Here is a 25,537-nt window from a genome sequence, read left to right on the forward strand (position 1 = left end):
CTGAGCCTCAGAACCTCCCTGTTGAATTTTAAGAGTTCCAGAAGGTATTTAGTGAGAGATTTTTCACCACATTATCAGAACATTGCCCCTATGACATTGCTATTGACCTGGAAGAAGACAAACACCCTCCCTATGGTCCTATTTACTCTATGACTCCTGTAGAAAGAGAAGCACTCAAGGAACACATTGACTCAGAACAAGCTGGAAAGATTGTGCCAACCACCTCACCAGCAGGAGCTCCAGTGATGTTTGTAAAAAGGGTTGATGGCAGGCTTTGCTTAGTGATGGATGATTGCTGGCTCAATGCAATCACAATCAAAGACAGATATGCGCCACCAACACAGGACATATTAATTGAAAAACTGCACCATGCTAAGATCTTCACAAAGCTGAATTTGAGGAATGGATACCACAACATCAGAATCAAGAAAGGAGACAAATGGAAGGCTGCATTTTGCACTGCCCTTGGTCATTTTGCTCCCACAGTCATGCAATTTGGCTTTAGCAGTGCCCTGGCTGTGTTTATGTGCTTCATGAACAACATAGTCCATGCTTTGCTTGATATCTCTGTGGTTGTGTATTTGGATGACATCCTAATCTTCTCAAACTCAAGAGAAGAGCATGTGGAACATGTCAAGGAAGTCTTATCTTGCTTGCTGAAGCATAGTCTATTCTGCAACCCTGCCAAATGCTAGTTCTTTGTCACAGAAGTTACCTACATTGGCCTTGTCTTTCTCCATGGAGATGCCATCAGGAGAAATCACAAGGTGCAAGCAATTGTGGACTGGCCTGAACCCCAAAATGTGAAACAGGTGCAATCATTCCTAGGCTTTGCAAACTTTGACCATTGCTTTGTCCCCAACTTCTCTTGCTTAGCACACCCTCTGAACAACCTTACTCAGAAGGAGCAACCATGGATCTGGCAAGAAGAACAAAAGGCTGCATTTGATGCAATCAAGGCTGAATTGCAAGGAGCCTGTTCTAGCTCACCCTGATGAATCTGCACCTTACACCTTGGAAACAGATGCTTTTGAAGCAGCCATGGGTGCTGTGTTATCTCAGAGATAGGAAGATGGTTGTCTACATCTTGTTGCATTCATGTCAGCCAGCTTTTCACCTGCTGAGCTGAACTATGAAACACATGACAAGGAGCTACTTGCCATTATTTGTGCATTTGAGCACCAGAGAATCTTCCTGGAAGGAGCTGAGCAGCCAATTGCTGTGTTTACTGGTCACAAGAATCTGGAGTGCTGGAAATTGGCCAGGACCTTCAACAGGTGTCATGTGCTGTTATAGAGTAGGGTTTTAGAGACTATGTAATTAAGTGCAGAATACAATAAAGTGATTAATGGATCAATTATATATGGATATAAAAGGCAATAGACTAGCTATGTAAGGGTAAATTAGGTTAGTAATCAGGGTGATCCCTACACTTAACAAGTAATCAAGCAATTACTGTAGATGCAGGTGGTTGGTTATGCTTATACCTATAGTATGAAAGTTAGTACTGAGTCTTATTTACTTGCTGTAATTTATCTAGAGTTATATCAATTTATTTGAAAGAGATTGCACTTAATTAAAGTGTATATGCTGCTCTCAAGGCCTTAAACTCTCCCAACTGACTTACTCAAGAGGTTCAGGGTTGACCTAGGGCCTTTGCTAGCTACCCAGTATCTGTTGGAACCTTGCTAAAGGCTATATGCGCCAAGAAACCTTACAGGTTAAGTTCAGTGTGTCATGACCCAAGAGGCATGAACACAGATACCCTAATATTCTATTATCTTTTTATCTAAATTTTACGAATTATATGGACCAGGGGATGTTCCCAACATGACCACAGGCCATGAAGGACTCCCCTGGCAGAGCAATCAACATGGAATGTGAATGGTCCCTTTGTTTAGCCTGTTAGCTTTGTCCTCTGGTTACTTAGTTACCATATGTCCTTAGTTGCATTGTTCTATTGTTCTCTTAGTTACCCATACCTTTGTAGTATGTCTTCCATTGTTCTCCTTTGTACTTTACAGTTCCCTTGTTCTGTATGATGTATATAATGAAGGGAGAGTTCTGGCATTCAGACCAGAACTTGACCTCCTGTCAATCTACTGACTACCCTCCCCACTCTCCTGCTCTACTCTAAGGGGTCTTGTGCCATATTTGGCAAGTAAACTCTCTCTCTAAAGTGTTGGTTGCAGTCTTCTGCTTATCCCCAAAGCCAGCACTGCCTCTTTAGGCATCTATCCCATTCTTCATTAGTCAGACTCTGACATTAGGTCAAGTTCTTGGCTCTGTGCAGTGCTCTTGTTAGTGCTAGCATATAATACTCTACTGGGTGACGCATTTGCCCCAGTATTGCTTAACTAGGACTATTGGTGGGCCAGCTTAGTGGGCACTATAGTCTTAGGGGATTGAGACCATCTGTGGTACCAGTACCTGGGGAATAGCTGAAGGTCATAGGGGTGTAATAATCAAAGACCCTGAGGGACTAAGCAGTACCTGGATTACTATAGGGCTATAGACTAGGAATCACCAACCTGACAGGTGGATACATTCACCTACTGCCTTGCAAACTTAGTCAGCAAAACACCCGCTTGCAGAACACCCACTTCTATATCACGCTTGTCCATAGCTGTTGATTAGTTGCAGGGGCTGTCCAAGGCTAGGTGTGGAGCAAAGTTTTAGCGCCTGGAGCAGGAATTTTTTAGTATAGTTTTTTGAACATTTTTAGGATAGTTTTTAGTAGTATAGCACTTTCAGTAGTATAGAACTCCTGTAACCTTTCTACTCTTTTCTACCTTTTATATTTCTTCTTCTTCTTTATTTCTCCACTTTCATCATGAGCAGCCAAAATCTCTTTGTTACTGTGGATCCTGATTCTGTTTCCATTGCACCTTCATTACCTGCAGAGGTGTCTCAGACCCTCACAGCCTTGAAAACCTTAATCATGGCTGTTAATCATAATTTGCAGGTAGCAATTGGTCAGATCCATAATAACACTGCTGATCTTGCTACTGCCAACAACTCTCTTCAAAACCATGATGGTGGCATCACCCAGATGGAAGGGCAAGTCAAAGCCCTGGAGAATATTATCTCTGCTCTGGCTGGTGCCCCTCAAGGTTCTGGTTCAGGCTCAGGCTCTGGGTCCAGGAGGCCCAAGCTTAACCTACCAGAGAAGTTTGATGGTAGTAACAAAGACAAAGCAGTTTCATTTAGGGTGGCTGTCTCTCACTATCTGAGGGTTTCATATCCCCAAGCCTCAGTTGAGGAACAGATAGCTTTTATTATCTCTTGCCTGGAGGGTAAAGCTCATGAGTGGCTTGAACCCTACTTAGAAGAGGATGTTGTCAATAATCACCCAGTGGCTTGGCTCCACAGTATCAATGGGTTCTGGTTGCAGTTCAATGCAAGGTGGAATGTCCAGAACAAGACTGAGAACTATAGGGCTAAATTCAAGACCCTAAAGCAAACCAAGTCTGTTCAAGATTACTACAAGGACTTCCAAACCTACTCCCAGAACCTAGGGTATAATGACATATCCCTAAGGGACTTTTTCTATGATGGCCTGTCTCTCAAAATCAAGGAGATGCTTATGGCTCAGGACTATGACCATAATGCCAGCAATGTTTCCTTAGAGAACCTTGCTGATAAAGCTCTGAAGATTGACCAGCGCCTAGAACAGTTCCAGGCACAACACAAGGGCCAGACCAACTCCTCTGGTTCCAAAAGTGGCACTACATTGTCAACAGGAGCCTTGGGCAATGTGACCAGGGATAAACTCACTGTTGGGGATAAAGTGTACATGATTGGACCAGATGGAAAAGCAAGGAAAGGCACCATTTCAAAAATTGGCAAAAATGCAAAGGGCATGTCTATTCCTACTGTGAAGTGGAATGATGGCACTGTGGTTGAGAGTAGCTTCAAAAGTCTCAAAAAGGACTCACATCCTGTAGACCCCTCTCCAGTCCAGCCAAAATCTTCCAACTCTGGACCAAGCCCTATGGATCTTGACTCTGCAGGAAAGGGCAAAAAACCTATTGTATGCTCTACCTGTGGAGGAAAGGGACACTATGCTAGCCAATGTCCTTCTAATACATACTCTGGCTATGAAGCCCATCTATCTGAGAATGAGTTGGAAAATGGGGACCTCTGAACATGAAAAGGCACCATGTCTCAGAGGGAATTAAAAACTTGGACAATTTAGAGATCTTTTCTGTAAATAACATCTCTCCACTCAATATTTACTACTCTGCATTTCCAAGTATTAGTGCCCCCAACAAGAAAAGCACCACCCAGATGAAACCATTCTATGGGTGGGCTATGATTGACTCAGGAGCTTCATCCTGTTTCATCCATAAAAATCTTATTGACCAATATCATATACCCTTGGTCAGGAAGTCAATTCCTAGGTCATTAAAGGTCATTGATGGTCGTGATATCAGCTCTGGTTTGGTTGAGTTTGAATGTACTTTTGAATTTTTTATAGGTAGCCATAAAGAGGTTTTGAAATGTAATGTAGCAGACATAGGTAGACACTCAATTGTTTTAGGAATGTCTTGGCTCAAGTTACACAACCCAACTATAGAATGGACTACCAAGCGTGTAATGTTTAACTCTGTATACTGTAGTACAACTTGTTTTTCTTCTTCTTCTCATATTATCCTGGGAAACACTGGTGGGACTGCCAACCACCTTGAAAGTGTACCAGAAGACCTAGGAGGTGCTGAGGCTCCTTATGAGGCTCTTGAAAGTATCCCTAGGGATCCTGGAGGTGCTGTGGATTATTCACTTGAAGGCATCCCAGAGGAACTCTGTGACTATGCAGAGGTATCTTCTGAGGACAAGGTGACAGAGTTGCCTCCTCATTGCTCCTATGACTTGGAGATAGTCCTCCAAGATCAAACCAAACAGGTTAAAGGACCTGTCTATCCCCTTAGACCTTCTGATGATGAGGAACTCAAGAGGATCTTAAAGGAACAGCTGGACCAAGGCCTTATCAGGCCCTCAAAATCCCATTACAGCTCTCCTGTGATCTTTGTTCCCAAAAAGAATGGCAAAAGGAGGATGTGCATTGACTACCGTGCACTGAATGCCAACACAGTCAAGAACTCTTACCCCCTTCCTTTGATTTCCAATCTCATTGAGAAGTTAAGGGGTGCAAAGTGCTTTACTGCTCTAGACCTTAAATCTGGATATAACCTTGTCAGAATTAAGGAAGGAGATGAATGGAAAACAGCATTCAAGACTAAATATGGCCTTTTTGAATACCTGGTTATGCCCTTTGGGCTGTGCAATGCCCCAGCTACCTTCCAGCACTTCATGAATGATATCCTGAGGGACATCTTAGATGTCTATGTGATAGTGTACTTGGATGATATCCTTATTTTCTCCAAATCCAGAGAAGAACATGTTACCCATGTCAGGGAAGTTCTCAAAAGGCTACAGAAGCACAAGTTGTACTGTCAGCTTGAGAAATGCAGGTTCTTCCAGGATCAAGTACACTACTTGGGAATCATAGCCAATGGGGAAGGGGTATGTGCAGACCCTGAAAAAATCTCCAAAGCTGTTGATTGGGCAACACCCCAGACAGTTAAAGGGGTTCAAGAGTTCTTAGGTTTTGTCAACTTCTACAGGCGGTTCATTATGAACTTCTCCAAGCTTGCATATCCACTCTATCAACTGTTGCGCAAGGAGAACCCTTGGAAGTGGGGTGCTGAACAGCAGGAGTCTTTTGACAACCTAAAAAGAGCTCTGATTGAATCCCCTGTCCTCATTCAGCCTGATGTTTCAAAAGAGTTCTTCCTTGAGTGTGATGCATCAGATTATGCAACTGGTGCAATCCTTAGCCAAAAAGGTGGAGATGACAAACTCCATCCTGTGGCCTTCCTTTCAAAGAGCCTATCACCTGCAGAATGCAACTATGACATCTATGACAAAGAGTTGCTTGCAGTGATTAGAGCATTGAAGGAATGGAGACACCTTTTGGAAGGCTCTGAAATCCCTGTCAAAGTCCTCACAGATCACAAAAACCTGGAATATTTCCAAACAAAGAGGGAACTTAACAGGCGTCAGGCTAGATGGATGGGATTTTTGGCAGACTATAACTACAGAATTGTTTACAGGCCTGGCTCCCAAAACAAAAAAGCTGATATCCTTTCCAGGAGAGAAGACCTGAAAGGGGAGGCTAAAGGGGGGGGTGAAGCCCCTGCACTTATTGCACCAGAGCTTTTTATCTCTTCAATTCTCACAGACAGTGACCTCAATGATCTTATCAGAGATGCACTGCCTGATGACAAAACTGTTGCCAAAATCCTGAAGTCCTTGGAGGAAAACATTCCTGTTAAAGGCTGGTCTCTGGATAATGGGTTGCTCTACTACCACCAGTGCATTTATGTACCCAATGAGCCAGAAATCAGGCGCCTTGTTCTTGAAAGCAGGCATGATAATCCTTCCACAGGCCATCCAGGACAGTGGAGAACCATGGAGTTGCTGTCTCGCCATTATTATTGGTCTGGGATGAAGCAATCTGTGGCCAAATACATTCAGGCATGTGATTCATGCATCAGAAGTAAACATTCCAACCAGGCCAAGATGGGGTTACTCCAACCTATTGATCTACCCAGAAAGCCTTGGGAGGAAATTACATATGACCTGATTGTTGGCCTTCCTATTTCAGAGGGATATGATGCAATACTCACAGTGGTGGATAGACTATCCAAGATGGTCCATTTCATTCCTACCACCTCTAAAGCCACTGCTGTTGATGTTGCAAATCTCTTTGTGAACTTCATATGGAAACTCCATGGGCTGCCCAGAAAAACCATCTCAGATTGTGGGCCTCAATTCAATGCCAAATTCCTGCGCCAAGTATACAAGCGTTTGGGGATAGAACCACACTTCTCAACAGCCTACAGACCCCAAGTGGATGGGCAAAGTGAGAGGTTAAACCAGTTTGTTGAAATCTTCCTAAGGCACTATCTTAGCCATAGGCAAGATGACTGGGTTGCTCTCCTTCCCTTGGCAGAATTTGCATATAACAATGGGGTTCATGCTGGGTCCAAACACTCTCCTTTTTACCTCTGTTATGGGTACAATCCAGATTTCACTGTTGGGGATATTACTGTTACCCAAGTCCCTCAAGCAGATGAACTGGCTGAGTTCTTGAAGAGAAACCTGGAGGAAGCCAAAGCTGCATTAACCATGGCCCAGAATAAGCAAGCCTTCTACTACAATAATAAGCACAAGGCAGCAATCAAGCTTGAACCTGGTGATAGGGTCTTCTTAGACAGCAGCAATATCAAAACTTCAAGGCCTTCCCACAAACTTGAACACAAGAGGTTGGGACCATACAAAGTCTTGGAGAAGATTGGCAAAGAGAGCTACAAATTGGAACTTCCAAAATCTATGAAGATCCATCCAGTATTCCACATAGCTCTACTCCACAAGGAACCCTTTGATGAATTCCAGTGCAAACCCAAACCTTTGCCTCCTGTAATTACCCAAACAGGAGAAGAAGAATATGTGGTGGAGAAGATTTTGGATTCCAGGAAGCAAGGAAGGAACCTGTGGTACTATGTCAAGTGGAAAGGGTATGGACCAGAAGAGAACACCTGGGAACCCAAAAGTCACTTGGCCAATGCACCAAAACAGGTTGCCAAATTCCACCAGCTCCACCCAGATGCACCTGGGCCTTGAAGGGGGGGAAGTGTCATGACCCAAGAGGCATGAACACAGATACCCTAATATTCTATTATCTTTTTATCTAAATTTTACGAATTATATGGACCAGGGGATGTTCCCAACATGACCACAGGCCATGAAGGACTCCCCTGGCAGAGCAATCAACATGGAATGTGAATGGTCCCTTTGTTTAGCCTGTTAGCTTTGTCCTCTGGTTACTTAGTTACCATATGTCCTTAGTTGCATTGTTCTATTGTTCTCTTAGTTACCCATACCTTTGTAGTATGTCTTCCATTGTTCTCCTTTGTACTTTACAGTTCCCTTGTTCTGTATGATGTATATAATGAAGGGAGAGTTCTGGCATTCAGACCAGAACTTGACCTCCTGTCAATCTACTGACTACCCTCCCCACTCTCCTGCTCTACTCTAAGGGGTCTTGTGCCATATTTGGCAAGTAAACTCTCTCTCTAAAGTGTTGGTTGCAGTCTTCTGCTTATCCCCAAAGCCAGCACTGCCTCTTTAGGCATCTATCCCATTCTTCATTAGTCAGACTCTGACAAGTGAGCTTAAGAGGCTAAGAAAGCAAAATAAGACACTCTAAACTAAGTAAAGAAGATCTATTAGATCTTCAAGTTCACACAAGGGGTAAGAATGGGATGAAAAGAAGATGTATTCAAAGGGTCTCCCTCAAGGGCTTTATATACCCCAGAGAGAGAACAAATAACTATATACATGATGTACAAAAGAGGAAGATACAGGAGAGGTACAGTCTGAGCTATTTGATACATAAAGACCAATTAGTCCCAATAGGTCCTAGTGAGATAGACCCAAGGCTATTTATAGAATGTTCTAGAGCATACATGACTAAATTACATTAGTGTGAATGCTAAAAATAACCTTGAGGCAAGGTAGGATCTCATAGAAAAAGCTAGAAACTTAAATGGTTAGTATCTCCATCAATTTGGCTCAGAATCAGGCAATTCCTTTTTGAGAAGTGGGATGCCAGAGCCTCCAACCTATTGGTATTTGTTTGCATAGTAATATGCCTATTTCCCGCCAAGATATTGGCGTCAGCATGCCCTGCCGACCTTTGGCGCTTATTTGCAATTACAAAGCGCCGGCGCTTGCATGCTTACTTGCACTTGTTTATGGTCTGTAAGTACTGTTCCTACATATAAATGTATGATACAAAAAATGCTATAAATCATAGAAATAATAGTATGACCACTTTGCATAATCAGACGTGTATATATGCAAGCGCAATGAGGAAATAAACTATAAAAGGTCTTGTAGCACCGCCAGTTTCCAAATATAGTAATATTCATGCCCATATTTGGATAGAGCAAGTATGATTACTCCAGTTTGCACTATTCACTATTGGCAATTAGGGGCGCATATGTCTAAATTAGTCATTCCATATCATGTGCATTGTTATGGAATGGATAATTTAGACATATGCGCCCTTAATTGCCAATAGTGAATAATGCGCACTAGGGTAATCATCCTTGCTCTATGCAAATATGGGTATGGACATAACTATATTTGGAAACTGGCAGTGCTACAAGACATTTTATTCTTTATTTCCTCATTGTGCTTGCATATATCCACATTTGGTCATCTGAAATGGTCATACTATTATTTCTATAATTTATAATATTCTTTGTATCATACATTTATATGCAGGAACAGCACTTCCAGAGCATGGAACAAGTGCAAGTAAGCATGGAAGTGCCAGCACTTAGTAATTGCAAATAAGCGCCAAAGATTGGCAGGGCATGCCAATGCCAATATCTTGGTGGGAAATAGACATATAACACTGCAGACAAATACTAATAGGTTGGAGGCACCTGTATCTCACTTCTCAAAAAGGAATTGTCTGATTCTGAGCCATATTGATGGAGAAACTAACCATTTAACTTTCCAGCTCTTTCTATGAAATCCTACTTTGCCTCAAGGCTATTCTTAGCATTCAAACTAATGTGATTTAGCCATATATGCTCTAGAACATTCTGTTATTAGCTCTGGGTCTATCTCACTAGGACTTGTCAGGCTTAATTGGTATTCATGTATCAAATAGCTCAGGCTGTACCTCTCATCTAACTTCCTGTTTTGCACATCATGTATATAGTTATTTGTTCTCCCTCTGGGGTATATAATGCCTTGGAGGGAGACCCTTCAAATGCATCATTCACATCCCCATTTTCATCCCTTTTTACCTCTTTGGTGAACTTGAAGATCTAATAAATCTGCTTACCCAGTTTGGAGTGTTTTATTTTGCTTTTTTGGCCTCTCAAGCTTGCTGAGCTTAACCTGCAAGTTATCTTGCCGCATATAGCCTTTAGCAAGGTTCCAATAGACACTGGGTAGCTTGGAAAGGCTCTAGGGCAACCCTGATCCTCTCGGATAAGTCAGTTGGGAGAGTTCAAGGCCTTGAAAGCGGCATATACACTTCAATTAAGTGCAATCTCAGTCAAATAAATTATTAACAAATCCAGATAAAGCATAGTAAGTAACTAAGGCTTAGTAATAACTTTCATACTATAGGTATAAGCATAACCAACCACCTGCATCTGCAGTAATTGCTTGATTACTTGTTAAGTATAGGGATCACCCTGGTTACTAACCTGATTTACCCTTATATAGCTAGTCCATTGCCTTTTGTGTCCATATATAATTGATCTATTAATTAGTTAAGTATATTCTGTATATAATTACATAGTCCCAATACCCCACTCTATAACACACGCTGGTATCTCATGCTGGCATTCTACAACTTTGTCATTGCATACTGGCCTGGGGAACAATCTGTTGTGAGCCTCACCTCCTGACATGACTATGTATTACCTGTCACTTCCTTCCCCCCCCCCCCCCAGTGCATTTGTCTGGGGAACTCATGTATCCATCCAATTTTGTTTGTATAGTTCCTACCTTCCTTGTTTATGCTCTTCCCACTTCCTTGTTCTCTTCTTGCACTTAGTCCGGACTTATTCTGCTCTAAGTGCTTCTATCTTGCTTATCTTGCTGCACACCAGCCCGGTTCACTGTGTAGAGCTTCTGAGCCATATGCTCTATCTTGCTTCCAAGTTGTGCGGCCCAGACACCTCTTCTCTTTGTATTCACCCCCTTTCACTTTGTTATAAAAGAAGACTGTGAATTGGCTTGGAAACAACAAGAACAATTCACCTTGTCAATTTCCCACTCTCTCATCTGTGTGAATCATCTCAATATCTCACAGCGGTCATCTCTTTCTTGGTTGTGACATGAAGAGGGGCATGCTGAGATAATAGGGAGCACAAGAAGAGCTTGGCAGGGCAAGTTTTGGTGGTAAGAGCTTGTAAAGTAACAAAGAAGGCAGTTTTGGACTTGTTGGGTTGTTTGAGTACCTTTCTTCTTTGAGCTGTGCACACATTTGTAGGAATGGGTTTGTTGGCAGCCAGGCCAAATGGATAATTAGCAAAGAAGTCGCGCAATTTGTCCTTGCAATGTTGCAGATCCTTGGCTGGTTCCCATGTGTCCTCATGGGGCGCATATCCCTTCCATCTGACCATGTACTTCCAGATTCTGTCTTCTGCTGCCCAATCTACGAATTTGTCTACTTCATACTCTTTTTCTCCTTCTGCTGTGATCACAGACAGAGGAGGAGTGAATGAGCAATCAAACTCCGTGTCTTGTTTGAAAGCAGACAACAAGCTGACATGGAACACATCATGGACCTTCATGGTCTCAGGGAGAGCCAGGCAATAAGTGTGAGAGCCCAATCTTCCTATGAGAGGGAGAATGCCATACTGTTCATGGTTCAGCTTTTTTTTTGGGATGCTGTAACATGATATTGAAAGCCAGAAGCCAGACTTTGTCTCCTGGTTGAAACTCAGGAGGTAGTTTACCTGTGTTTTCCTGTTTGTAGCGCTCCTGAGCTCATTTAATTGATACCTGTACCTCCTAAATAGTCTCAGCCAGTTGCTTGGCTCTATCATCAGCAATGGGCAATCTAGTGGCTTCCAAGAGCGGTGAAATGACAGGAGAGCAGCCTTGCACAATCTCAAAAGACAATTTGCCTATTGCTTGACTTCTGGCATTGTTATGAGCATATTCTGCCAGTGGGAGCGAATCAACCCAATCAGGCTGTCTGTGCTTGATGAAAGGGCGCAAATATGCCTCCAGCCATTGATTCTTGATTTATGTTTGCCCATCACATTGTGGGTGATAAGCAGTAGAGAAGTTGGGTTCAATTTGCAGAAATTTGTAGAGCACCTTGAGAAACTTGGAGTTGAATGTAGTCCCTCTGTCAGACACAGTGCGCTTGGGAGTTCCATGTAGCTTCCAGACATGCTCCAGGAGCATCTGAGCTACACCCTCAGCAGTGGCAGTTTCCTTGCAGGGAATCAGGTGCATCATCTTTGAGAAGCTGTGTACAACCACCAGAATGCTGTCATACCCCTTACACATGGGAAACTTGACAATGAAATCATATGAGATGTCTTCCCAGGGACCTGCAAGGACAGAAAGCAGGTTGAAAGCATAGTTGTGTACATGTCCCTTGCTTCTTTGGCAGATTTCACAAGACTCCACATAGCAATTGACTTGGAATTTCATTGCTGGCCAGCAATAATGACTACTGATCAACTCTAGAGTTTGTGCTCTTCCTTGGTGACCAGAAGCAGGGGAATCATGGAAGTGAGATAAGAGCTGCTCTTTGATCTCAGGTTCATCTGGCACAACTATTCTTCCTTGATACAAAAGTGGACCCTCCTGAATTGTATAGTCCTTGAACTTCTGTGCAACACTGTGGGGCAAGAATTTACGGTCTGATACAGCTAGCAAGATTGTGTCAAGACTAATGTCTTCCTGAGTAGCTTCCTTGATTTGATCCAGCAAGGATGAGTCCATGTGTGCTGAGAATGCCTCAAAATGAGATTCTGGAATCATAACTTGTGGAGATGGTTCTAAGTCCATGTGATCTGGTTGTCTTGACAGGGTATCAGGTTTCTGTGACTGTTTCCCAGGTCAATAAGCAATGACAAAGTTGTAGGACGCCAGCATGAGATTCCAGCATGCATGACGCCTGTTGAAGGTTCTAGCTGATTTCCAGTACTCCGGATTCTTGTGGTCAGTAAACACAGTGATTGGCTGCTCAGCTCCTTCCAGGAAGATTCTCTGGTGCTCAAATGCACAAACAATGGCACGTAGCTTTTTGTCATGTGTGTCATAGTTCAGCTCAGCAGGTGAAAAGCTGGCTGACATGAATGCAACAAGATGTAGACAACCATCTTCCTATCTCTGAGATAACACAGCACCCATGGCTGCTTCAAAAGCATCTGTTTCCAAGGTGTAAGGTGCAGATTCATCAGGGTGAGCTAGAACAGGCTCCTTGCAATTCAGCCTTGATTGCATCAAATGCAGCCTTTTGTTCTTCTTGCCAGATCCATGGTTGCTCCTTCTGAGTAAGGTTGTTCAGAGGGTGTGCTAAGCAAGAGAAGTTGGGAACAAAGCAACGGTAGAAGTTTGCAAAACCTAGGAATGATTGCACCTGTTTCACATTTTGGGGTTCAGGCCAGTCCACAATTGCTTGCACCTTGTCTTTCTCCATGGGGATGCCATCAGGAGAAATCACAAGGCCAATGTAGGTAACTTCTGTGACAAAGAACTAGCATTTGGCAGGGTTGCAGAATAGATTATGCTTTAGCAAGTGAGATAAGACTTCCTTGACATGTTTCACATGCTCTTCTCTTGAGTTTGAGAAGATCAAGGTGTCATCCAAATACACAACCACAGAGATGTCAAGTAAATCACGGAATATGTTGTTCATGAAGCACATAAACACAGCCAGGGCATTGCTAAAGCCAAATTGCATGACTGTGGGAGCAAAATGACCAAGGGCAGTGCAAAATGCAGCCTTCCATTTGTCTCCTTTCTTGATCCTGATGTTGTGATATCCATTTCTCAAGTCTAGCTTTGTGAAGATCTTAGCATGGCACAATTTCTCAATTAGCTTGTCCTGTCTGGGTAGCGCATATCTGTCTATGATTGTGATGGCATTTAACTGGCAATAGTCCACCACTAAGCAAAGCTTGCCATCAGCCCTTTTTACAAACATCACTGGAGCTCCTGCTGGTGAGGTGGCTGGCACAATCTTTCCAGCTGCAAGTTCTGAGTCAATTCCCTGAGTGATTCTCTTTCTGCAGGGGTCATTGAATAGATAGGGCCATAGGTAGGCTGTTTGTCTACTTCCAGGAATGTTGTGAGAACAGGCAAATTAGGGGCCAATGAAGTTAGCAGAAGAACCAGAATCAATTAGAGCGGTTTGAGTGTCTGTGATTCCCTCTATGTCTATAGTGAGCAGTGGTGATTTATTGGTTTGCAGGGCTGCACAAAACAAGGGTTCTATAGACATTGGGGGAGATTCAGGAAGCCTAGACATAGAGCAAGACTTCCTTAGACTTTTCCCGCTTGGGGAAGCAATTCCAGCTCTTCTACTTCTGCAGCCCTTCCTGATTCAGGCTTAGAGTGTTTTATTGTTTTGAGGCGCCATCCATTCTTGCAGTCCTCCCCATTTGTGAGATTTCTCCCCACACTTGGAACATTCTCCAGCGTCTCTTCTTGCTTCCTAAACCTGCTTGGAAGCAAAATTGCTTGAGTGCCCTTGAGCAGGGCGTTGTGGTGAGCTGGTGCTGCTGTTGCTATCATTTCTTAGCTCCTTGCATGCTTCAAACAGTGTGTCATCAATTAGGCAGGCAGTAGAGATAAACTTGTCCAGTGCAGTGATGTTCTTGTGCAGGGTGTATTCAATTAGCTTGCTTCTGACTTCTGTCTTGAGTCCTTGGCAGGAGGAGGCAATGAGGGCAGGGTCTGACCATTCTAGTTTGCTGGCTATGATTCTAAACTCTGTGGCATAACCACTTGCTGATTTAAGCTGCTTGAGCTTGCGCAAACATTGTTGTGCAATCTGTGCTGCTGCTGGATTGCTCCAGTTGCACAAGAATGCTGCTTCAAATGTATTCTAGGATTCCAAGGTTGGCTTATCATCCCCATTCAGCAGCTTTTCCAAATAGATCTGTCCCCACTTCTTGGGTTGTCCATCTTTTAGGTTCATGAGGACAAAGGGAATTCAACTGTGATCAGAAGGAAATGAGGAAGCATTGCTAAGGAAGTAGGTTTTGCAATCCAGGATAAATGATTTGGCTGCAGGGCCCTTCTTGCCATCATACTTCTCAGGAGCAGGGATTTTTGACTTTGCTTGAACTGGGCCAGGAGTTTGGGACAGTCCCCTGAAGCTCTGAAGTGGGACAGATAAGGCTCTGCCCATGATGGTAGCAATGTTGTGTAGCGTTCTTGCCTCCTTCTCTTCATCTGTTTCTCCTTGTTGCGCTGATAGATATCCTTTGCTTAGGGGATTACTTGTTGCTGCTTGAGATGTGCTTGGGAGATCTACAGGTGTTGGCCTGATGAAGGGCTGCTCTGGGTTGTGGTCAAGGTGCTCCTGGGTGTGTGGAATTGCCCAGGAGGTGTTTGGGGTCGCTTTAGGTGGTTCTGGTGACTCCAGTTTGACCCTTTTTCCCTTTGGGTCAGGCTCATCCTTGATAGGGACTAAGAAGTCCTTGTTGCCTGAGCTGCTGGAGCCAGAAGGGGCCTTGAGGGTGTTGTCTATGACTGTGAAGACTCTTCTGGGAGGTGTGTGTGGGTCTGTGCTGCTGGGGGCAGTCAGAAGGCACTTAGTTATGCTCTCTACTGCTTGTGTAACATCCTACAACATGGTTTGTTTCCAAGCGTCTAGATGGCTGATAAGATGTCCTGTGTTCTTCTCCAGTAGTCTGTGGAGCGCTAGGGGTTGAGATCTGCTGCTGGCATTGTTGCCTATGAGATATCTGTGCAGGTGATTGAGTTTTGTAGCATTCTCTTGCTGCCAGAGGATTTCTGGACAGAGGTTGACCCTTGCGCAACTTGTAGGTGCGTTGGAAGGTCCTTCTAGTGTGGCTGGAGCAATAAGAGGAGATGCCTCCCTTGATGCAAGTGAGGCCATTGACAATTTGCAAGATCTGGTGTCATGAGCCTCACCTCCTGATATGACTATGTGTTGCCTGTCACTCCTTTCTCTCCCCAGTGCATTTGTTTGGGGAAGTCATCTTGATCCATCTTATCTGTTTGTATAGTTCCTATCTTCCTTGTTTATGTCCTTCCCACTTCTTTGTCCCTTCCTTGCACTTAGTCCGGACTTATTCTGTTTTAAGTGCTTCTATCTTGCTTATCTTGCTGCGCACCAGCCCGGTTCACTGTGTAGAGCTTCTGAGCCATATGCTCTATCTTGCTTCCAAGTTGTGCGGCCCAGACACTGTCTCTTCTCTTTGTATTCACCCCCTTTCACTTTGCTATAAAAAGAAGACTGTGAATTGGGTTGGAAACCACAAGAACAATTCACCTTGTCAATTTCCCACTCTCTCATCTGTGTGAATCATCTCAATATCTCTCAGCAGTCATTTCATCCTTGGTTGTGACATCTGGCATTTGTCATAGCATCTCATGCAAACTACACGTAATCTGAGGGGTGTATTGAGGTAAAAGAGTTCAGGTCTTTCTGAATCAATGTGAGGATAGCCTAGTTGGCAGTGTGCAATAACCAAGCATGCTCTGTGGCAAAGAAAAAGAGAACTGTAAGGAGTAAAGGTGGGGATGAGAACCTGAGTGATGTCCCAGTTGATTGATTGGCTACAGCCAGGATAGAACAATCCACAATGTCACAACCAAGAAAGAAACGACTGCTGTGAGATATTGAGATGATTCACACAGATGAGAGAGTGGGAAATCAACCAGGTGAATTGTTCTTGGGGTTTCCAACCCAATTCACAGTCTTCTTTTATAACAAAGTGAAAGGGGGTAAGTAAATACAAGGAGAAGGGATGGTGTCTGGGCCGCACAACTGGGAAGCAAGATAGAGCATATGGCTCAGAAGCTCTACACAGTGAACTAGGCTGGTGCGCAGCAAGATAAGCAAGATAGAAGCACTTAGAACAAAATAAGTCCAGACCAGGTGCAAGAAGGAAACATAAACAGGGAAGATAGGAACCATACAAACAGATAAGATGGATACAGATGAGTTCCCTAGACAAATGCACTGGGGGGGAAGGGAAAGAAGTGACAAGCAATACAAAGTTATGTCAGGAGGTGAGGCTCATGACACAGAGGCGCACATATCAGCACCCCTACTGTTCCCCCTGTACTCCAGCACACCAGACACTTGCCAAACTCCAGAATACTTGTCTCCAGTCAGGGAACACAATGGGAGCCCCAGGGCTACCTAGGATGGAACAATTAGAAGATTAGAAGGAATGCAGAAACTTTTGAAAGCAGTGAGAATGAGGCACTGTTTAGTTTTGAGGAGTTACTTGCCATTGATTGTTCTTGACTGATGTAACCAGCCCTTAGGCAGCAACAAAGGGCTTTTTTTTAGTGGGGGCAATGTCATGAGCCTTACCTCCTGACATGGCTATATATTACCTGTTGCGTTTGCCTTCCCCCAGTGCGTGTGTCTGGGAACTCATGTACATCCTATCTGCATCCATCTAATCTGTTTGTGCAGTTCCTATCTTCCTTGTTTATGTTTTTCCCGCTTCTTTGTTCCCTTCTTGCACTTAGTCCGGACTTACTCTGTCCTAAGTGCTTCTATCTTGCTTATCTTGCTGCGCACCAGCCTGGTTCACTGTGTAGAGCTTCTGAGCCATATGCCCTATCTTGATTCCCAGTTATGCAGCCCAGACACTGTCCCTTTTTATGTGTTTACTCCGTTTTACTTTTGTTATAAGAGAAGACTGTGAATTGGGTTGGAAACCCCAAGAACAATTCACCTTGTTGATTTCCCACTTTCTCATCTGTGTAAATTGTCTTATTATCTCACAGTAATCATTTCAATCTTGGTTGTGACAAGAGTTAGAACATGTTCAATTTGGGACCCCACCTGTTGGCTGCAATTTTCTGTACACATTGCTGCTGCCCTAGATAATAAGTCACATGTCATCTGGCTTGGATTCCAGCTTATTAGTGGCATTTCAATTTTCAGCTCACACAGCCTAACCCACTGCAATCTCTTGTATTGCCAGTCCCAGGTATGGGATGGCCATGAGAAACTGTTTCACTGGGTACCAGCAGTCACCTGAAATACCCCAAAGCATTTTCATCCCACACAGTACCTTGAGTTCAAAGTAACTGCAATTTTGAGTTTCTTTTATTAGCCCTGAGAAGACAGTTGTGTTACAGTCCCTAATGGGCAGAACAAGCTGATACTTTGTCCAGCAATGGCCCATATAACTGAGAATGTGTGTGCAACAAACCAGAGCTTATACTGAACTGCCTAATCAATTATGTGCAGATTGGTAAGATGCTCAACACAATTGGCAAAAGTTTTGCAGGTTGCATGACAGCAAAAGTGGGGCTGTGAGCTTAGTTCTTGATGAATTTGTAAGATTTTGTGCTAACACATAGTGTTACAATGGCCCCATGTGTCAGTATAATCTGGATGGGATTCACTGATTGGCTGCTCAGCAATGAAGGTAAATTTTTGACCTCTCCTAGCCTGCAATACTTTTGCTGCTCAGTGTAGGTCACAACAATTTCTGATTTTTCTGCTTGTTAAGCCAGTTATATTGAAATTGTGAAGAGGGGGCAACTTCAGATTTGGTGGATATATTATAAATTTCAAAATATTCCAAGCCATTGTCCTTGGGATCCTTGTGTGCAGCAGCAGGTACCCTTATTTTTTTCCTAAAGCAGGTCCAGACTCTTGGCAACTTTGGCAGTTTCCCTGGCCTTCCATCTGGTGCAGCCTGCAAACTTGTGACCAGTCTTCTCACACTTGATGCATAATGCCTTTGATTGGCAACAGTTATGTTCTTCCTCCAATACAAAGTTGGGGTCAGAGGAGAGAGGACTTTGTCTGGTGGCTTGTTGGCCTGCACCCACCCCCCATTTGGGGGTAGTAGTGGAAGAGCTGCTAGACTTGATACTCTTGGGTGGGTGGCTGGCATGCTCCTCTTGGAGGGTGTTATCAATGACAAGGGCTGCATTCTGCAGCTCAAGGAGTGGGGTGGGACAGTGTTCCTGGGTGGCAATTAGTGTACTGACCTCCCAGTGGAGGCCTTGTGCAAATTGCCCACAGAGGGTGGTGTGACTCCAGTTGTCATTGTCCTAAATGTTGTCTGGGATGCCAAGGGGGTTGGTGCTTGTGGCCAGCTAAGTACAAGGAGAAAACTGCATAAGGTGGTAAGGACTACCCTACAGCATCTAACTACCTAACTACAATGACCAAGGCCTTAAGGGCGTTGGCAGGCTATCTAAGTACAGCAGAGAGACTGCTTAAGGCAGTATGAACAGTGTGGACTAAGTAATCTAACCCAGGCAGTAAGGCCCTGTGTACAAGTAGTGATGCAACAAGAGGTAATTGACATGGCAAAGTGCTTAGGGTATGACATAAGCATCAAAGTCATGTGATTGAAAAACTGGTCTGTTTGTGTTTATTTAAAGTTGAGAAAATGGGAATAAATTCCCTGGTATCAAGTGTGTCTACAACACTCCCAAATGTGCTGTAAGAACAGATCTGCTAAGTCTGGTGCCTTCAACTTCTTGGAGCATTTGACATTGTTGTAGACACACATGATACCAGGGATTTATTGCCAATTTCTCTAATTGAAACAAACACAAATGGACAAGATTTTAAATTGCAGGACTTTGGCACTTATGTTATACCCTAAGCACCTTGTCATGTCCACTCAACCACTTACTCAGCCACATAGCCACCTCCACCTATTAGATCACAGGTGACACACATGCATCATTAAGGCCAGCAATGAAGCAGGCTTTCTATTTGATACAGTATTTGATATCCAATTGTAAATAGCACAGCCTATATAGAGTATATAAGAAGGGTAATGAACTGTGGTAATCCCCAGGTCAATTACCTCTTGTCACCACTCCTGTAAACGGGCCTTACAGCCCAGTCACTAGGCTTACTCAGTGGACAGTCACCACACTGCCTAAAGTGGTCTCTTTGCTGTACTTAGATAATTTGACAATAGCCTGATTGTCTTGGACAATGTAGTATAGTTTGTCAACTCCATAGTATAGGTTTTTACCAACATATGTGGTTTACAATTGTAGTTATATGGCCTCAAGCACTAGTGCCCCACCTTGTCCCAGACCATGTCCAGGACAGACAAAGATGGTGTACTTTGTTATGGATATGACAATTTCTCCACTAATCTGTACTTATTTTACCATTTACACAAGTAACACAATGGTATATAAAATGAGATAATGATGCAAACTAAGGTTTTAAAGGCCCCTCTTTCCAATTGCAACCTTTGCACAACCCCTAAGTCTAAGGAATACCCTGAATATGCAATATCTTCTGCATGTACACTGTTTTCTCACTCATTAAAATATGCATAAATTCAGCTGAGTGGATAAACAGTAACTACCAATATTCTCCTTGTTTGTAGTATTTATCATACAAGATTCCATCTTGCAGCTACACACAGAATTGTTCAGGGCCCCCCCTGTTGCATAGGCAAGTGTTCTGGTGCTTAATCAGCACTTAAGTGCCAATGCACTATATGTGCCTTCCCTCCATCACCCAGGCATCCCACACTGCCACATTGCTTGTGCTTAGGTGCACCTGCTTGTGCGCTCCATAACAACAGCTCAAACACTCAGAACAGCTAACATTTGGCAGAGTTATGCCCTATTTACTGTAAGTACCCAATTCAGAGGTATCATACCTTTGGGACTGTTTACTCCAGGGATGAAACACTTAGCCTTGGGACATCCAAGGACCCACATAGGTAAATACTGCCTTGGGGCAAATATCAGGGACTGATGTTATCTACCATGTACCAGAGTATTGGCTCCCTCAAGTGTTTCAGTTGCCACCTGTACCTCCTGTACCCCTCTTGATATCAATCATGTATATACATGTTTGTGTGCCTTCTCAGGGTATAAAAGTACCCTGTGAAGATGCTTCTAATACATCCTACTTTTACTTTTACTCTTATATACTGACATATACAAAAGCCTTTGACAGCTAATCTGTGCATTTACTTTAGTGATTGACTCACTGTAAATAGCATAGGAGATTATTCAGTGCACTAAGACCATAGGCCAGTCCCAACAGACACAGGGTAACCTATCAGTGTACTTACTGTGGCCCTGTGCCCCTTGACTGTCACAGTTGTTGAGCTCAACATTGAGTATAGTGCACCAATACTGTAAGGATTGTTGTGATTGAGTGATAGTGTTTCACCCATCCCTACTCCTACATTGTAGGTAGCTTTATCTACAATATCTCATAAGTCCTAGGTCCACTTTAGGTGAACCCCATAAGTCTTAAGTTTTACTTAAGCATCTATAAGTCCTATACTTAATAGGCAAATCCTATAAATTCTGTACATTAGTCAGGCAACCCCCTTACTCAAGGTACTTTCCCAGAGACCTTAAGTATACATACCCTTAGTCACTTAGGCTTAAGTAACTCTAGTCTAAGGTACTATACATAACCAACCACCTGCACTTCATAGTTGGCAGGGTACTTGTTAGAAGTTCTTTATTCCTGATAACACTAGCATGTATTGTGCATGTATTCTGTGCATATGTTCTAATACTTAATATGAGTTTTTGGTTATTCCCATATACATTTGTATATAGTAATTCTTTCTTACTCCTGTACTTACACAACTCTTAACAGAAATTTGTCAAGAAATTTGCAAACCCAAGTATGCATCAATTCTGGCTCAACCACTGAAACTCTTGACATGTCCTTGGCATGATGTGTCCTACAACATGATCACTAACCTGCCAAAAGAAACAGGGAATGACTGCATCTTGGTAATTGTGGATAGCTTCACTAAGTATGTTAAGAGTTGTGTAAGTACAGGAGTAAGAAAGAATTACTATATACAAATGTATATGGGAATAACCAAAAACTCATATTAAGTATTAGAACATATGCACAGAATACATGCACAATACATGCTAGTGTTATCAGGAATAAAGAACTTCTAACAAGTACCCTGCCAACTATGAAGTGCAGGTGGTTGGTTATGTATAGTACCTTAGACTAGAGTTACTTAAGCCTAAGTGACTAAGGGTATGTATACTTAAGGTCTCTGGGAAAGTACCTTGAGTAAGGGGGTTGCCTGACTAATGTACAGAATTTATAGGATTTGCCTATTAAGTATAGGACTTATAGATGCTTAAGTAAAACTTAAGACTTATGGGGTTCACCTAAAGTGGACCTAGGACTTATGAGATATTGTAGATAAAGCTACCTACAATGTAGGAGTAGGGATGGGTGAAACACTATCACTCAATCACAACAATCCTTACAGTATTGGTGCACTATACTCAATGTTGAGCTCAACAACTGTGACAGTCAAGGGGCACAGGGCCACAGTAAGTACACTGATAGGTTACCCTGTGTCTGTTGGGACTGGCCTATGGTCTTAGTGCACTGAATAATCTCCTATGCTATTTACAGTGAGTCAATCACTAAAGTAAATGCACAGATTAGCTGTCAAAGGCTTTTGTATATGTCAGTATATAAGAGTAAAAGTAAAAGTAGGATGTATTAGAAGCATCTTCACAGGGTACTTTTATACCCTGAGAAGGCACACAAACATGTATATACATGATTGATATCAAGAGGGGTACAGGAGGTACAGGTGGCAACTGAAACACTTGAGGGAGCCAATACTCTGGTACATGGTAGATAACATCAGTCCCTGATATTTGCCCCAAGGCAGTATTTACCTATGTGGGTCCTTGGATGTCCCAAGGCTAAGTGTTTCATCCCTGGAGTAAACAGTCCCAAAGGTATGATACCTCTGAATTGGGTACTTACAGTAAATAGGGCATAACTCTGCCAAATGTTAGCTGTTCTGAGTGTTTGAGCTGTTGTTATGGAGCGCACAAGCAGGTGCACCTAAGCACAAGCAATGTGGCAGTGTGGGATGCCTGGGTGATGGAGGGAAGGCACATATAGTGCATTGGCACTTAAGTGCTGATTAAGCACCAGAACACTTGCCTATGCAACAGGGGGGGCCCTGAACAATTCTGTGTGTAGCTGCAAGATGGAATCTTGTATGATAAATACTACAAACAAGGAGAATATTGGTAGTTACTGTTTATCCACTCAGCTGAATTTATGCATATTTTAATGAGTGAGAAAACAGTGTACATGCAGAAGATATTGCATATTCAGGGTATTCCTTAGACTTAGGGGTTGTGCAAAGGTTGCAATTGGAAAGAGGGGCCTTTAAAACCTTAGTTTGCATCATTATCTCATTTTATATACCATTGTGTTACTTGTGTAAATGGTAAAATAAGTACAGATTAGTGGAGAAATTGTCATAAACAGAGGAAAATAGAACTAGCTGGAATTGAACCAGCTTGACCACTAAGCCATAGAGCCCTATTATCCCTCTGCTGACAACCCATGATCACACCTGCTACCTCCCAAATTTGGGCTTGGGCCAGCATGCAACCACTTGTACTGGTCTGTTTGACTGTATCCAGGACAGAAATGTCATATCCATAACAATTTCACAGCTGTCCACATGCCAATATGTATCTGCTTGGATGCCAGGCCAATAGTAAAGTTGCAATAGGAGTTCAAGGGTGTGCTGTCTTCCTGGGTGTCCTGCCAATGGGCTATTGTGGAACATCTGTAGGAGATCCATGCACAGGGTCTTCACATCAGGGACTTCAATTTGCCCTTGATAGAATAGCAAGCTGGCATCAATTTCATGGTCCTTGAAGGTGCATTTGATTGTCATTGGAGCCTTGGATTTGTTTTGTAGGAAGGATAGGATCTCTTCCAAGGACTTGTCCTGACCTAGGCTTGCATCTATCTGGCACTGGAGCTCCTTTTTGGGGTAAACAAGTGCAATCTTGGCAAAGATAGGTTCAGGTAACATAGCTTGGCTGCTGGGGGTACATTTGTGTGATCTGGCCTGTGCAAAAGGGCTTCTGACTTTCCAGATTGCTTCCCTAGTTGGTACATGATTTAGAAGCTGTAGTTAGCCCATAGGAGGTGCTGTAGACTCACACATATACCTGGAATATCTTCCAATTTTTTCAGTTTTAAATGAAGCCTAACAGACTCAATTTTCAATCACACAACTTTGGTTCTTATGTCATACCCTAAGCACCTTGCCACATCCCCTTCTCCACTTAATCAGCAATGTAGCCACCTCCAGCTTGATGACATCATAGGTGACATATATGTATGAGTAAGGCCACTGATGGAGCAGGGTTCTCATTGGTCATAATATTTGTGTTTAACACTGCCTTAGAACAGTTTATAAGGAGGCCAATTGACAATGGTAATCCCTACATTGATTACCTCTTTTTGCTCCCCACATTGTGCACAGGGCCTTGAGCCTGGGTTCACTTAGTACAGTGCTGTTCAAAACTGTTCACAGGATTGGAACTTTTGTACTGTACCAGTTGTTACTCAATCAATTGTCACATGATAAATTTGAAACTCATCCAGTAAATTTGATAGTGTCTTCTCTGTCTAACACAGTTTATCTTGTTCAGCTTGAATGAGATTTGATGAAGATACATTCAAAACAATGGAACAATCTCTGTGAACAGTTTTGAACAATGGACTACATGTTGTAAATTGGGGGAAAAGAGGTTGAGACTCTGGTGCTGAGCAGAGTCTGTGTTGGAAGATTTCCCAATTTCCAAGCTAAGTAAAGAAGTAGCTTCTTTAGGGTTCTCTGGGTCTAGCTATCTTGAATACAATCAACTACAGATATATCTTTTCTCAGTGTAAAGTGTCTTAGTAAGTATTTCTCTAAGAGCAAGAGTACTGGCTCAGGTTCCCTTTGGCAGAGATAGTTATGTAAGTTTCACTCCTAGTTGCAGGAACTAACTGGTTACTTAGTATATATCCTTCTTTAAGGATGATTGCCTTCTGTTCACTTAACCTAAGAACTCTGTATCAGGTCTACAACCTTTCCACACTATGGGTACTTGGGAGATCCACTTATACAAGTTTAAGTTATTTGAAATCTTGAGGCACAATATATCACACAATTGAGGGGGGCAAGCCCAAACCCAAGAGTGACAGTCAACAGTAACAGTGAGGTGGAGTAAAGTAAGGTGGTGCCCTCCAAGGGTATGCAAGAGTCCCCTTTTATACCCTAGAGTGGCAAGGTTACTGAGTCATTCACCTAGTCAGAGTATGAATATGACTTGCTTAGGACTGTGCTTCCTAAGACTTTGATTGGTGGGTGGGAAGGCACAGATATGACTAGGATGGAATGTGACTGCTCTTGGGTTGAACTGCAATTAGTTAAAAAATAGAAACATCTAAATACATGACTCAGTCTATCAAGAAATGCTTGGCAGCCAATGAGCACTTAGAGTGAGTCATTAGTGTGAGTCATTCTGGTGGCAAGCAGAATGACTCATAAGCAGGATTTGCAGTGCCACTAGAAATTACTAGATAAGGAGAACCTTAGTAATCTCATGAGAGGTATGACTCAACTAAGCTAGGAATAAGGTTCATTTCCCAAGTTAGAGCTAGTCATGTGATGAGCTAGATGTAAAGATACAAATATAATGATTAGTAAGGTACTTGAGCCACATAGATAGAATCTTGTGAAGCTAATATCTCCATGAGATCTTATCGTATGAGCACGTGACAGGCAGCGTTAGAACGAGCGGAAGGAGCTCTATTGAACGATATGTAACACATACAGTCAATATGAGCGTTACATAGAGTAATGACAGGAATAATGGAAAATAGGAGTCAAATGGCCATTAAATCAGAAAGTCAGATATATACAGATTATTGTGGATGGTGAGCTGTGAA

The 25,537-nt window shown here is 42.9% G+C and overlaps 7 protein-coding genes across 7 annotated transcripts; 3 read left to right on the plus strand and 4 right to left on the minus strand.

Moving 5' to 3' along the window:
• Positions 1-149: 149 nt before the first annotated feature.
• RhiXN_12058 (Retrotransposable element Tf2 protein) lies at positions 150-995 on the plus strand (the record flags this gene model as incomplete). Its single annotated transcript, XM_043331873.1, has 2 exons — positions 150-623; positions 696-995. 2 exons carry the CDS (start codon positions 150-152, stop codon positions 993-995), a joined length of 774 nt encoding a protein of 257 aa, XP_043186634.1.
• A 1,838-nt stretch (positions 996-2,833) lies between these two features.
• On the plus strand, positions 2,834-4,147 carry RhiXN_12059 (Transposon Tf2-7 polyprotein; the record flags this gene model as incomplete). The annotated part of the gene is made up of 1 exon (XM_043331874.1): positions 2,834-4,147. The coding sequence occupies one exon, from the start codon at positions 2,834-2,836 to the stop codon at positions 4,145-4,147; it is 1,314 nt and encodes a 437-aa protein (XP_043186635.1).
• Positions 4,148-4,545: 398 nt separating this feature from the next.
• On the plus strand, positions 4,546-7,689 carry RhiXN_12060 (Transposon Tf2-7 polyprotein; the record flags this gene model as incomplete). Its single annotated transcript, XM_043331875.1, has 1 exon — positions 4,546-7,689. One exon carries the CDS (start codon positions 4,546-4,548, stop codon positions 7,687-7,689), a length of 3,144 nt encoding a protein of 1,047 aa, XP_043186636.1.
• Positions 7,690-10,895: 3,206 nt separating this feature from the next.
• Positions 10,896-12,915, minus strand: RhiXN_12061 (Retrotransposable element Tf2 protein; the record flags this gene model as incomplete). The annotated part of the gene is made up of 3 exons (XM_043331876.1): positions 10,896-11,459; positions 11,926-12,666; positions 12,694-12,915. The coding sequence occupies 3 exons, from the start codon at positions 12,913-12,915 to the stop codon at positions 10,896-10,898; spliced, it is 1,527 nt and encodes a 508-aa protein (XP_043186637.1).
• A 103-nt stretch (positions 12,916-13,018) lies between these two features.
• On the minus strand, positions 13,019-15,691 carry RhiXN_12062 (Retrotransposon-derived protein PEG10; the record flags this gene model as incomplete). The annotated part of the gene is made up of 5 exons (XM_043331877.1): positions 13,019-13,318; positions 13,391-13,846; positions 14,285-14,658; positions 14,785-15,359; positions 15,420-15,691. 5 exons carry the CDS (start codon positions 15,689-15,691, stop codon positions 13,019-13,021), a joined length of 1,977 nt encoding a protein of 658 aa, XP_043186638.1.
• Positions 15,692-18,423: 2,732 nt separating this feature from the next.
• Positions 18,424-18,842, minus strand: RhiXN_12063 (uncharacterized protein; the record flags this gene model as incomplete). The annotated part of the gene is made up of 2 exons (XM_043331878.1): positions 18,424-18,759; positions 18,816-18,842. 2 exons carry the CDS (start codon positions 18,840-18,842, stop codon positions 18,424-18,426), a joined length of 363 nt encoding a protein of 120 aa, XP_043186639.1.
• Positions 18,843-23,159: 4,317 nt separating this feature from the next.
• Positions 23,160-23,627, minus strand: RhiXN_12064 (uncharacterized protein; the record flags this gene model as incomplete). Its single annotated transcript, XM_043331879.1, has 1 exon — positions 23,160-23,627. The coding sequence occupies one exon, from the start codon at positions 23,625-23,627 to the stop codon at positions 23,160-23,162; it is 468 nt and encodes a 155-aa protein (XP_043186640.1).
• Between the last annotated feature and the right edge of the window lie 1,910 nt (positions 23,628-25,537).

This window comes from Rhizoctonia solani, chromosome 15 (assembly GCF_016906535.1).
Source record: "Rhizoctonia solani chromosome 15, complete sequence".
NCBI lineage: Eukaryota > Fungi > Basidiomycota > Agaricomycetes > Cantharellales > Ceratobasidiaceae > Rhizoctonia > Rhizoctonia solani.